The sequence below is a fragment of the Panulirus ornatus genome, chromosome 2, assembly GCF_036320965.1.
Source record: "Panulirus ornatus isolate Po-2019 chromosome 2, ASM3632096v1, whole genome shotgun sequence".
In the NCBI taxonomy this organism is placed as follows: domain Eukaryota; kingdom Metazoa; phylum Arthropoda; class Malacostraca; order Decapoda; family Palinuridae; genus Panulirus; species Panulirus ornatus.
In genome coordinates, this window is record NC_092225.1 from 20,294,656 (window position 1) to 20,308,650 (window position 13,995).

Below are 13,995 nucleotides of genomic sequence, written 5' to 3' on the forward strand. Positions count from 1 at the left end.
AGAGTTCACAAAAACCGAGACTTGGAGGCCCAGAGGTAGTGGTAAAGGGGCATTCCATTATATATTCTAACGTCACATCATTTACATTAAGCCTCTCCCACTGTAAGAGCAAGTTCCACGAGACAAATATATCTTAACCCCGCCTCTTGAAATATCGTAGTGTGTCCTGAAGTGTTCAGTGGTGCAGTGTCTGCCATGATACTTGATGCTGGAGCTAAATGGTCTGAACAACTTATCTACATTTGGGTCTTGCAAGGCATCATGAATTACTCCGAACTTGACGCAATTATTTGTCGTATTTGAAATAAGGTCTATATGTAACTTAAGACAATCCTATTTGGCTGTCTTAAGAGTAAGGTCGTGACGTCTGAATCCAGCGGAATTGCACTTCAAGTCCACTGTCCTTGGAGGTACTAAAGTGTCCGTGCAACGGGTTAGCGAAAGGAAGTTTACAGATGACACATCATTGAACAATGGCTGTGGTTCTTAAGCATGCTCTTGTGCTGCTGAGAGCTGAACTGGTCCTTTTTTTACGATATCTAGACTAGTATGTATCTTAGTGGGTTCTATAGCACTGTTTTTAAGAGAAGAGAATTTGCATGTATGGGAGAGTTAATCCTTGGGTTAAAGTATGTGGTGTTCAACGATGTGAGGCGGAGGAGCAAGGGTTGTTGCAAGGTCAGGTGTAGCAAGGATAGGTCGTTTAAGGCAATTGATTCTCATGATAGTGTTAAGGGTTTTGAAACTTGCCAGTGATGGGGGTGAGTGACACGTCTGTATTCTTGTTTACAATTTTAGGACACATATGACAACCTAGGACGAATAAAATGTTATTATCTCGTAAAAAAAAGGTTGTTTTAAGTGATATTTTCTAAAGATAGACATAAGCATGATAATCGATCTTTTGCACAGAACATAAGTTTCAGCTGCGATTAGGCAAACTTCAACTTGTTTATATGCAAGAAGACGCAACTCCAGCTGGGAGTCTGTGGTCACACTCAAGTACCTGTCGCTCTGACTTTGTTCACGTGCATTGTTGTGGGTATGGATGGTTGTCACAGACAGCCAGTCTCTTCACCATTGATGGGTATTTACAGTCATCCTTTCAGACAAGTCCACGTTCTCCTTGCGCTTTATTCATATTCCATAATAAACTTGAAATCAGAATTCCCAGTCTTTTATCCATCACCTTTTTTTTTTTTTATCTTTCTTATTTTATCCCTTCTCTATAGTAATGCAATTTCCTTGGTAGTCCTTTCCTCTAGTGCACCCCACTACAAGGTTTGAAATCAGGAGGGGTTTGACCTTCCCAAATCTACAAAGGACCCATGGAAATATACTCTTCAAGGGGACCCGGGATGGGTCCTGTAAACTATTTTGCATCTGCAGCTGTTTGATGAGTAATATCAACCGTAAGGTTATCATAGTGTGTTATCTAACATCAGCTGTTAGAAGAATATAGTTTCCCGAGGTTATAATCATGTTTAGTTACAACAGTATTCTTCTGTCTGTAACGTGTTCTGCGTAACTGTGTGTTGTGCCTATTCTATGGTACATTGCATTGTACCACCAAAATGTTGGACTGTAGGTTGAAGAAATCTGAATTACCATTATTCCCCATAATTCCCGATCATAATGTATATGACTGTATTCTGGAGGTCTGTTTTGATTTTTTTCCGGGGAAGGGGATGCATTGTATTCTTGCTTCTACAACCATTACGGTGGACTATTACCTGTAGTTACTTTCTTCTTAATGGGTAAACCGCCAGTAACAATCCTATATTGTTGGGCTACATGAGCACCAATGACACGGCGAGTCTTTAATTCAAAATTCTGACACCCCTACTAATTCGAACACGGCTTAATTAATCTTTCTTTACCACGTTGTTTGCGCCTTTCACAACGCTTCAAGTAGTCTCGTACTTCCACGATATCAGTTTATCTGAGGCAGGTGTAGTCACACCCAACCTGTTATCAGTGACAATCCTATCAAGTCATGAGGTCTCACGTTATCAGTATCCCTCCTGGCGTCTACATAATCCCTTTCACCTTATGAGTGTGTAATTTTGCATCAGTTTTCTGATTTCAATTTGAGACATATTACTGTTATCTTCCAGTACATCTTGGTGAATGTTGTTCCCTGACTTTGATCCCATGTTTTTCTAGCCTCTCCCCAACCATCTCTACCGTCTAACATGATCTTATTATCAGCATTTCTTTTCTAGTCCGTTCTAAGTGATATCCATCCGTCGAAATCACCCTCCCTCCCTGTCCTTCTCAACTATTCCCCTTCCATACTGTCATCCTAATTTTCATGCAGACAGTCTTACCTTGTAGGTTCACCATGACCTTCCCTAATCCATATATCCCAGGTTATGGCCTGCATGTCCTCTCAAGTAATATTGCTCAGGACATTACTGTCTCTCGTATATTCCTCCATAACACTCATGTTATCTCAGTATGTTTCATATGGTTTTTCTCTTTAGCAATCTCTTGCGCTATCTAAAATTTTCTCTCAATATCTCTCTTTTCCTTCCTGTCTCTCCCTTCGTCTTGCTTATGTTCGTGCTCACATCCATCAGATTATAAATCTACCTTGAATTCCTCCATATCTCTCTCCATCCCTAACAATTTCCTCCATAATAAAGACAAATGTTATTCAGTGGCTATTTGATTGCAGTCAAAGGCTGAACAAGTGCAGGGAAAATACAAACAATGAAACAAAGAGCTATGATCAGGGATGGGGGTGTATTAGTCTTTCCACAAATACAAAACTGGAGGTAAAGATACGGTTTACCAAACATTGATGATGTTTGTATTTGCTGGGTGTGGGCTGTTCTTCTTGCCCTCTGTCCGAGCTTTCACAAGTGAGATGTGGTTGTGCTGTACAACTTCATCTCGGGGACGAGGGATCTGTGTGTGCAGTTACCTGTTTGTAAATGTACGTGGAGGGAGTTTTACACTCGTGGGGCTCCATCTCCGGAGTTTTGTGTGTCTCTGTGTATGTGTGTATTTACCTTTTTGTAATTTCCTACTTGTACTGTACGAGGAGGAAGTTTTACACTCGTGGGGTCTCATCTCTAAAACATTCTCTTAATATCATACAACTTCTTAAATTTATGTATGCTGTCCTCAGTCATTTCATCCCATTCGTCCACCACTCCTGTATTGTAAAAGTAATTCTTTGCATCTTTTTTTGACAACTTTCTTGCTTGATATAGTGTTATATTCTCTGGTTGCTGTATCTCTACAATTCTAGAAGAGTTCAGTGTCTCCGTTATCGACCTGTTTCGAAAACTTAAACGTTGGGATCAGGTCACTCCTCACTCTTTTCTCCTCCAAGGAAGTCAGATTTAAAGTCTGGTCTTTCTTGTAACTCGGCTAGCATAACTCTGGTACCATCTTTGTTGCTTTCTTCTTGACATTCTCTGTTAGCTCTGTGCTTCTTTTGGTGAGGTGACCAAGCTTGAGAGGCATATTCTAGTTTTGGCCTTATATAGGCTATGTACAGCTTACTGAATATTTCTTTATGCATATCCTTGAAATTTTTAGTAATGTTTGCTAGCAGACAGAATGCCTTTGTAACTTTTCTCCTAATGATAGTTCCGGCTACATTTAAGGTAAGATGTCGACTCACAAGTCCTGAAGTTTATCACCAGTACGAATTAAACACACTGAGATGTTCTTTCATTTTGTCCCATCCTCATTAATCTACATTTGTTTTGGGTGAATTTCATCAGACCAACTTTGGAGGCTGGTGAGATTTCCTAGTACGGTGGCGAAATCCTCTTCACTTTTTATTTTCCTCGTGACTTTTCATCATCTGCAAGTATATTCAAGTAGGAGTCTGTACTTTCAAGCAAGCTATTTACATGGATCAAGAAGAGTGATGGTCCCAGAGCCGAACCGTGTGGCACTTCGCTGGTCACCTCCACCCATCTGAAGAAATGCTCCTTTGACATGCGTCCTTTGTTTCCTTTCACCGAGATAATCTATCCATCGAAGGATGATCTAGCCTCTTTATCAGCCTCCCATCCGGCAGAGTTGCAAATACTTTCTGGCAGTCCAAATACAAACAATGCCATAGCCTTCCCTTTTGTCTGAGACAGCTCACTCTCTCGTAGGAATCTATGAGGTTTTATATGCATCATGACCCCCTGTAATTTGGTGCTTGTTCCCAGTCTCCTTTCTTAGAAATAAGTATGATGTTTACCCTCTTCTAATCCTTTGGCACTTTGCCTCTCTCCAGTGGCATATTGAAGTTTTATCTAGCGTATCTGTCCACATCCAGCACATAATGTGAAATTTCATCTGGACCATGAGCCTTGTATGGGCCAAGATCTTTAACTATTCTGTTAATATCTCCAATATAGCTCCATGTTTCCTAAGACTTCCTTCTTACTCAATTTCCCTGGCGTTACGACTGTAGTGTCCACTGTGAAGACACTTTTGAACATGTTATTCAGTTCTTCACATATCCTTCACATTACATTATCCTGTACAATACTTCCCTCTGAATCTCTTAGTCTGAATAGCTACTATGTAACCGACAACTGGTTCCTGGAGAATTTAAGGAAATTGTTTTGGATATTCAACTGCCTTGTCTACATTTCAGTTTTTTTCATCCCCTCCTATCTTATCTTTATATACTTTTTCCTTGCTCCCTTACACATTGCAGATGCTTGTGAATTGGTGACGTCAGTATCTTCATCACTGCACATCTCGAAGTTTCTTTGCTAAATGACATCTTTTATTGAAGGCTTGAACTGTTCAAAAGTCGAACATTTCTTTAGTATATTTTTCCTCTGATTGCACAAAGGATTGATACATATTGACTACTGCTTTTATATCCCGTAATGTTGTAGTGTTGAACATTTATTTGACAGTCAGATCTAAAGCATATTTAACATTAAGCCTCCTAAAGCACTCTTAAATTTTGAACGACTTGCGATAATCAATGACATTTTGTCCTGCCCTACGGCGTGCTTTTTGGTTCTCTCTTCTTGTTCTACTAGATTTTACTCTAGTATCTGTTTGCGAGAGCTAGCTACATGCGTTCCACCACAAGCAGTCATGTGAACATTGAAAAGACAGGAACACTTTTCGTAATGGTTAAGGTATCCAGGATCAAGATCACCACCAATAGCGTAAAATTTTGAATGGTTGTGCTCTTCTTATTCTTCATATTTTCTCCCAAAAAATTCCACAAATAAAAAAAAGTGATTGATGCCTTTCATTTGAGACCATTATGAGAGAAGTCGCACTTAAAGTGTACTTTTTAGATCACAGGTAAACAACATTAAGAATCTGTCTGGTTTGATTGTAAAGTGTAAGAGGAAACTGGCTTTTATTCAAACAAATACCTGGAAAGTTCCCAATAACTAAATGAATAAAACTGACGTAAGATACTACTGTCTACACAAAATCAACTAACCTCTGTTAAAGTCCTTGTACCGGCACCTTAAATTTTTTATCTAAACTCCCAAGTTCGCTAAGCTTCTTGAGTTTTCTGTCGGTTTCGACTCATGTTTTCTTCGTTTGTCATTCTCTTTTCCATTTTTCCATATCATATTCTAACTATATGTTTTTGTATCGAAAACATTGCATAAAATTAACATTGATTCTATTGTTCACATCTAACTAAGCGAATGTGAGTGGGTGCGTTCTTACTACGAATTACAGGTAAATTTTTCAACAGGAAAGGTCTAAAATTTTTTGTGTTAGGTGTAGAAGTATGAGATGAGAAAAGCAAGGAAAAAATCACGTGAAAGTATTTAGGATCTTAAAACTAAAATTATATATGACTATGATAATGGAAACTGACTAATTCGGAGTCTAATAATTTTTGTAAGTGAAACTGAACCAGCCTTTGTTGTACACATGTTCTTGTTGTCGGCTCAACACGTATGTATACATGTAAACTTCAAACTTTCTTGCTTATATGATTGCTTTGGAGAATCTGAGTAGCTTTTATAGTCCAAGACGATATCAAAATCGTGAGCTAGTGGATCAGGATATATTCAGAAAGGGAGTATTCTCTCTTTAATTTCAGTGGAATTATATGAATGTTATGCTCACGATTCACAGCCAAGAACTTATAAATCTCCAAAGTACGGTTTTCCATTAAACCTGAAGAAGAAAGGGGCCGACAACCTGTTTCTCTATTGTATACCTTAATGATTAAAAACCGTCAAGGTTAAATATGTAGATTAATGGCACCGCTTCACTTTATTGTATTCACTTGGCAGCATGTGTTCTGTTTGTTGTAAAAGGAGATTAGTCCAGTCTGACGGGGGTCATTACTTTAATATATCATTCTAGCTCCAAATTAATTTGTTGTGATTTCAGAAGTACTCACAGCATGAGTTAGAGCATTATGTAGTAATTGACCACCTTAGCAACGCCTTGTGGTAGTTTTGTGTTTAGAGAATAAGAGTCGCTGAACATTTATGGAGCATTTTAACTTATTGAACATAATTAAGTAAGGTGATAATGGCTATGTGTATCTCAAGGAAAATGTAGGATTTATGGAAAAGTAGTAAAGGTTAGTTTTTGTATAAATATGTGGTACACTTGTAATTACGATTTGACAAATGTGAAAACCTCGCATGATTTATCCTCAAATTTTCAAAAATCTAGTTTAAGTGAAAATGAGCTGCCTAGTACCAACATGACTTTGATTGCTAACAAACATGTGACACTGTGATCTCCAGCAAAAGAAGAATATGATGGAATTTTTTTTTATCTATATGGATCTTTTGATGTTTTGTTAATTGCTTACTTTATTCATTTATTTAACCTCATATTTTCTCCTGTATAGATAACTCTTTTTGCCTTAATTAGTGTTATTTAGTAAGTTGTAAGTGTCACCCTCCTGCATCCTCATTTTTTTTTACTCTATTTGCTTTTCTTGCTCAGTTCTTTTCAGAAAATCAGTTTCCACTGACTGTGCAGACTGATTTATGTCTTTCTGTATCTTTCCACATCCTGTTCATCAGAGTTTGCTGAATGACATCAACCAGCAGGCTTTCCCATTCCTGCAAAGTCATGATGTTACCTTTAGTGTTTCTTCCTACAGCTTCACTAACTTATTTACCTGTCAACTCAATCTCCATTATATATGCAATAGTCTGGAAAATGCTTCTGTTGTATAAAGGTTCCTTTTGTACTTATCCATGATTATTTACTTTTTTGAATGAATGAGAATTAGTAGTAGTAAATTGAAGTAAATTATTTATATTTTTAAGAAGTAGTATAGTTTTATATGCATATTTTACAATGCTGTTCAATATGGCTCTAAGTATGATGAATTATTTCTTTATTTTAGGGTCCTAGAATACTTTGAAGGTGAAGCAGGTGCAGTAACCCAAAAGTTTTGCCTAATACTAAGATGGCAAAATCCTGAAGATGAAAGAAAATTGTAAAGCTGAAGAGACCAAAGCTTTCATTTAAAACAATTAAGTCTAAAACCAGCAAATGGAAAATTAATAAAAGCAAAACAAGAACTGATTAAGGATAATAGGAAGGCCATTTCCAAGCTTGCAGAAGGAACACTTCAAACAATTCTTGTATTGCCAGAAGAAAATTTGATGAAGACAGGCCACAAATCACGAAGTGAAAATGTCTGAGGCCACAGTCGAATGCCCAGCTGAAGAAAATATGCTTAGCGGATTAGAGAAATTACCAAAGAAAAAAAATCCAAAGGTAGCAAAGAAACGACAAGCAAATGGAAAAACCCCAGGAGCAAAACTTGAATCACCAGCAGTAGCAAAATCTAAGCAAAAACTCAAAGTATTAGTGGGTAAGAAAACAACCAACCTAAAGCCTAAACCTCCAGTGGAAAAAAACATGATTAATCTAACACTCACATTACCAGCAGGTGAGAAAACATCAAAGCCAAGTCCCAGATTACCAGTGACAAAAAAATATAAAAAAAATCTTGCAACAGCAGGACCTAAGACACAGAAAACTGATACAGGTATTAAAGTAAATAAAATAGGGAAGACCAAAACTCCTATAAATTTTGTTGTACATCTCGAATTATTTTCTTTGAAGGATCCTGATGTCAAGAAGGTGATGGATGTGCTCTTCAAGGCTGATGATGTGAAAGTTCACAGGTATGTAATCAAGTTTAGTGTAATCTGTCAAAGTCAGTACGATAATCAGATAATTACTTTTAGCTCCTTGATATTGAGGAAATGCATGCAGATAGAGAGTGAGGGAATCACCTGCATTCCTAAATTCTAAGTAGATATTGCTGAGCTATATAGTATGTTCCCAATGTAGTTTTATCCAGTAAAGAGTTGGGCATTTTTAAAGCAAACATACATTATCCTGATGTCTTTTTCATTTGTGATTTTTACACAATTTTGTTTTCAAAAAAGTTTTAATGATCTTGCAAGAAAAATTAGAAAAGAATTTTAAGCACATTGCAGCATCATTTTAATTGATTGTGTAAGGATAACAAGTATGAGAATATTTTTTCGCACATTTGCCATTTCTTGTGTGAGCAAGGTGGTGCCTGGAGCGGGAGGAAAAGAATAGTCTCTTTACTCAAATCCACTCTTTAGCTGTCAAGTGCAGGGACCTCTAGATTTATGCATATTTGATTTATGCCATTTATAAATTAATGTGCATGGTCTTTTTATCCTTTTTTTGATTCACATGGGCTTAAGTTTAGAAAATTGTGGTTATTGTTAGGGTGACAGCACAGTGGTTTGGTGTTGCTAGCACTGTGGCAGAAGTGCCCTTGTCGTGGATATATTGTGGTCATGGAATGCAACTGTATATTGTGCTGCAGTATATTGTATATTGCCTGTGTCTTGCAACCAGAGTGTCTTTTAAGTTCTGGTATAAGTGGTGCTAAGGCCATCATCACTGAGGTTCAGATAGATGTGAGATATGCACAAATGCTATGAGAGAGGTCATAGAACTACTGATATTGAGCATGCCCTTGGACTTAGTGAACCTACTTTATGGAGTGTCTATTCCAGTGCAGAAAAAATCAAGAAGAGTGCCGAGAGTACAACAGTAATCAGTCGTTCATTCTCTTCTCACATAACACACGAGCACATCCATCTTAAACACAGTGGTGATGACTTTATGATTCTTAACACCCCAGTTACTCGGAGAACTTAAAAGACATTTTGGTGGCATGATGCAAGGAGCAAAACATGTGCAATATGCAGTATACTGTAGCAGTCTATAAATACAGACGTGTCCATGCCAAGCTTAAGTGTGCTTGTAGCATGGCACAGGTAATGCTACACCATCACACTGCTAGCCCAATGATGATTGCATTCTTCCAAACAGAAACCCATGTAAATTGAAATTGTGTAAATGGACTGTATGCTTTATTCTCAGAATGGTGTAAATATGCAAAAATTGAGAGGTCCCTGTAAATGAAAATCCTTGCTATCACCCCTTTCTTAAGAAATTTAGCTGCGGTCCCATCCACTCCAGCTGCTTTGCTACACTTCATCTCACACAGTGCTTTCACACCTCATCTCTATTCACTAAACTGCTTGCCATGATTTTCTCACTCTGCATACTTTCGCATTCCACATTTGCCACTCTTTCAATGAATGCTTTCAGTAATTGTTCAGAATACTTTTTCTTTTCTCTTTACCTCATTTCTACTTATTATCATTTCCCCAATGGCCCACCACTTCTTCTCTTTCCTCCTTCACAGATTTTCCCTTTATTTTTCTGCAGAATTTGGTGTCAGAGTTTGGGTGTTTGTGTGAAGGGAAAGTTTAGAATAATTACAAATAAAAGCAAGGTTATTCAGTATAGCATTGCCAAGAGACAGGTTTATTGGGATGTGAGTTAGTGGAAAAAATAAAGTGGGGTGAATCATAGATTGAATGAAGGGGGGTGAAAGTTCTTGAGTTATTGAAGAATTTTTGGAAATAGAGATTGCAGCTTGGGAGGGTAAAATAGGTTATGTTTCTTGGTATAGTAGTCCCATCAATGTTTTGTGGATAAGATGTATGGGGTGTAGATGACAATGTGTAGACGAGGATGGATGTGTTGGAAATTTGGAAATTAAATGTTCGTGAACAGTATGTCATATAAGGAGGCTTCATCGAGTAAGTAGTGATAGGATAAAGGAGAGGTGTAGTAAAATGGAGAGTATAGTTAAGAGAACTGAGGAAGGCATACTGAAATGCTATGGACGTACAGAGAGAATGAGTGAGGAGAGGGTGACAATGAGGACATATGTGATAGAAGTTGTGGGGATTAAGAGAAGAGGGAGACCAAATCGGAGATGGAAGGATGGAGTGGAAAGAGTTTTGAGTGATCTGATCCTGAATTTGCTGGAAGGAGAAAGGCTTGCATGGACCAGAGATTTGGTGTACAGAGAGGGATTTGCTGGTGCTGGACTGAGTGAGGGGACACGAAGCAGCCAGCAGAAACTTTGGAAAGGTCTGAGGCCCTGGTTTTGATTGGGCCAATGGTTTTGGTGCATTACACATGACATCTAGAGAATAGATGTGTGTGAATGAGCCATCTTCTTTGATCCTAGCACTACTTTGCTAATGCAGTAATGGCAAATAAGTGTGGAAAAATATCCCAGTAGAAGCACGACATGAGTTTACACAGCAGTGTTAGGTATTTTCATGGGTGCTTGCAAGCCAAAGCAAGTTTATCCATTTCAATGTATAGTGTAATATTTATTTGGTTTGTATAGGACTGCAGTTTCATGATACCAATGTTATGCAGTATGTGTTTTGATATTTTTAAGTCAGTTCACATTTATGGAGTGCATTAAGAACATTATTGAATAGGAGCCTGTTGTTTTTTATAGTGACCATCACCACATGCAATATTATTCTAGATGATTTTTCCAGTCCATGCAAGTTAGGAATCTAGAATGAATTATGTTTAAATCCATTGTAAAAGGCATTATGACTGAAAGCACTCTATCACTCTAGTTTCACTCCATTTGAGACACACTCCGACCAGCCTTTCTCTCTCCCCTCTTAAACATAATTTACCTTAATTTTGTTCCCATTACTTCTCAGCTTTCTCCTCTCACACACTAACCCAAACTGAGACACCAGCCTATGCACTTTCTTGAGTCTGCCATCAGAACTGTGTCATCAGCAAACAGCAGCCAACTCCTGTAACCCCAGTAGACTGCAAACCTGCCTCACTTTCTAAGACCCTCACATTTTCCTCTTTTACCATCCCATTCCCAAACATTAGATATCCATGATGACATCACACACCTTTGCTAAAGACTCAACTTTGCCTGGAACTGTGTAATGATTTAATGATTATTTTCTACCAGACCATCAGTAATTATATTACAGTAATTGTTTGTTTATTCTGAACATAACAAAATTTTACCCCACTCCTCAAGACCTACACATATACCTCTCATATCTCGTATCCAAATGTTAAACAGCCATGTTGACATCACACACCCTTGCTGCAGATCCACCAAGTAATTATGATTTTATTACTAAACTGTCAACAGTAATTGTTCGTTTATTCTGAATCACGCTAAATTTTCTTCAGTTGGTGGTTTACCAAAGGAGAGTGGGGGCTCGCTTAGTGTACACCATTTATTTCAAGAGGATTTTTAATATATGGAATGATTTACCAGTAAGAGTAGCTGAAAACTACTATAGTTATGTTTAAGAATAGACTTGAATAGTTCACTTCAAATCCACAAATGACATTATTTTTGCTTCCTTAGTTACATGGAAACTTTACAAGTTTTCTATTGTAAACACATATATGTCTTTCCACTCTTTCCACTATGAGTTTGTTATATCTTTCATTATCACAAGCAGCCTTGTTAATACACAGTGGTCTAGTGCTGTTTTAATTCCTCTGTAGTCTTATGCATTTATGATATGTATGGATGATTGGGGCATATAATATTTTCAGTAATTGTAAGAGAATGCTGGGGACATTTGTGGAGGATTAGTGAAATCAAACATTTACCGGGAATTTACATGAGGATGAGAACCTTTGAATCTTCAGTTAACAATGATAGAAGTGAACTGTGTATCATCAGTTAATGATTTTAGCAGCTTCCAGGTTGATTGGGTTCTCCCTTTTTTTACCAAAATCCTTTACCTTCAGTTAGTGGAAACCGTACAATTCAGTGATATTTGTCTCTTGCTGGACCTGTCGAAGTGAGATTTATTGTGCCCTCTGTGCTGTAATTATTATGGGTCAGAAGGTTTGTAGTGCATTCATCTAACATAGACAATATGGATGTATATTTTATTTACTTTCTTTTCAGAAAATTCTTTGTATCTTGTCAAAATAAGGGTGCAGCCAAGAGGTTTCAATCTGAACTACGTGATTATGATCCAAACAGAAAGAAGTTTCACGTTCTTCCCTATAACCCTTCATTTAATTCAAAGACCCAGGAAAATAAATGCCACATGTAAGTGTAACAAGAGTACATGACTTCAGGTAGTCTTTGAAGGTGCTTATCCCTTTACTTGAAACATGCTTTGATGAATTGCTTCCTGCCATGACAAATTTTCATAAGATTGGCAAATAAGTGTGGAAAAATATCCCAGTAGAAGCACGACATGAGTTTACACAGCAGTGTTGGGTATTTTCATGGGTGCTTGCAAGCCAAAGCAAGTTTATCCATTTCAATGTATAGTGTAATATTTATTTGGTTTGTATAGGACTGCAGTTTCATGATACCAATGTTATTCAGTATGTGTTTTGATATTTTTAAGTCAGTTCACACTTATGGAGTGCATTAAGAACATTATTGAATAGGAGCCTGTTGTTTTTTATAGTGACCATCACCACATGCAATATTATTCTAGATGATTTTTCCAGTCCATGCAAGTTAGGAATCTAGAATGAATTATGTTTAAATCCATTGTAAAAGGCATTATGACTGAAAGCACTCTATCACTCTAGTTTCACTCCATTTGAGACACACTCCGACCAGCCTTTCTCTCTCCCCTCTTAAACATAATTTACCTTAATTTTGTTCCCATTACTTCTCAGCTTTCTCCTCTCACACACTAACCCAAACTGAGACACCAGCCTATGCACTTTCTTGAGTCTGCCATCAGAACTGTGTCATCAGCAAACAGCAGCCAACTCCTGTAACCCCAGTAGACTGCAAACCTGCCTCACTTTCTAAGACCCTCACATTTTCCTCTTTTACCATCCCATTCCCAAACATTAGATATCCATGATGACATCACACACCTTTGCTAAAGACTCAACTTTGCCTGGAACTGTGTAATGATTTAATGATTATTTTCTACCAGACCATCAGTAATTATATTACAGTAATTGTTTGTTTATTCTGAACATAACAAAATTTTACCCCACTCCTCAAGACCTACACATATACCTCTCATATCTCGTATCCAAATGTTAAACAGCCATGTTGACATCACACACCCTTGCTGCAGATCCACCAAGTAATTATGATTTTATTACTAAACTGTCAACAGTAATTGTTCGTTTATTCTGAATCACGCTAAATTTTCTTCAGTTGGTGGTTTACCAAAGGAGAGTGGGGGCTCGCTTAGTGTACACCATTTATTTCAAGAGGATTTTTAATATATGGAATGATTTACCAGTAAGAGTAGCTGAAAACTACTATAGTTATGTTTAAGAATAGACTGGAATAGTTCACTTCAAATCCACAAATGACATTATTTTTGCTTCCTTAGTTACATGGAAACTTTACAGGTTTTCTATTGTAAACACATATATGTCTTTCCACTCTTTCCACTATGAGTTTGTTATATCTTTCATTATCACAAGCAGCCTTGTTAATACACAGTGGTCTAGTGCTGTTTTAATTCCTCTGTAGTCTTATGCATTTATGATATGTATGGATGATTGGGGCATATAATATTTTCAGTAATTGTAAGAGAATGCTGGGGACATTTGTGGAGGATTAGTGAAATCAAACATTTACCGGGAATTTACATGAGGATGAGAACCTTTGAATCTTCAGTTAACAATGATAGAAGTGAACTGTGTATC

General features: G+C 37.4%; 1 protein-coding gene across 7 annotated transcripts in view; it reads left to right on the forward strand.

Moving 5' to 3' along the window:
* The window catches only part of LOC139753918 (uncharacterized), a 74,327-nt gene that overhangs the window by 27,009 nt on the left and 33,323 nt on the right, over positions 1-13,995 (forward strand). The window contains exons 1-3 of one of the 7 annotated variants that reach the window (XM_071670887.1): positions 5,702-5,847; positions 7,328-8,117; positions 12,263-12,409. In XM_071670887.1, the coding sequence (XP_071526988.1) occupies positions 7,621-8,117; positions 12,263-12,409 (644 nt within the window). In that variant the 5' untranslated portion in view covers positions 5,702-5,847; positions 7,328-7,620. Of the gene's footprint in view, positions 1-5,701; positions 5,905-7,327; positions 8,118-12,262; positions 12,410-13,995 lie in introns of those variants that run through there. The other 6 variants (XM_071670879.1, XM_071670909.1, XM_071670915.1 and 3 more) reach the window with 6 other exon arrangements.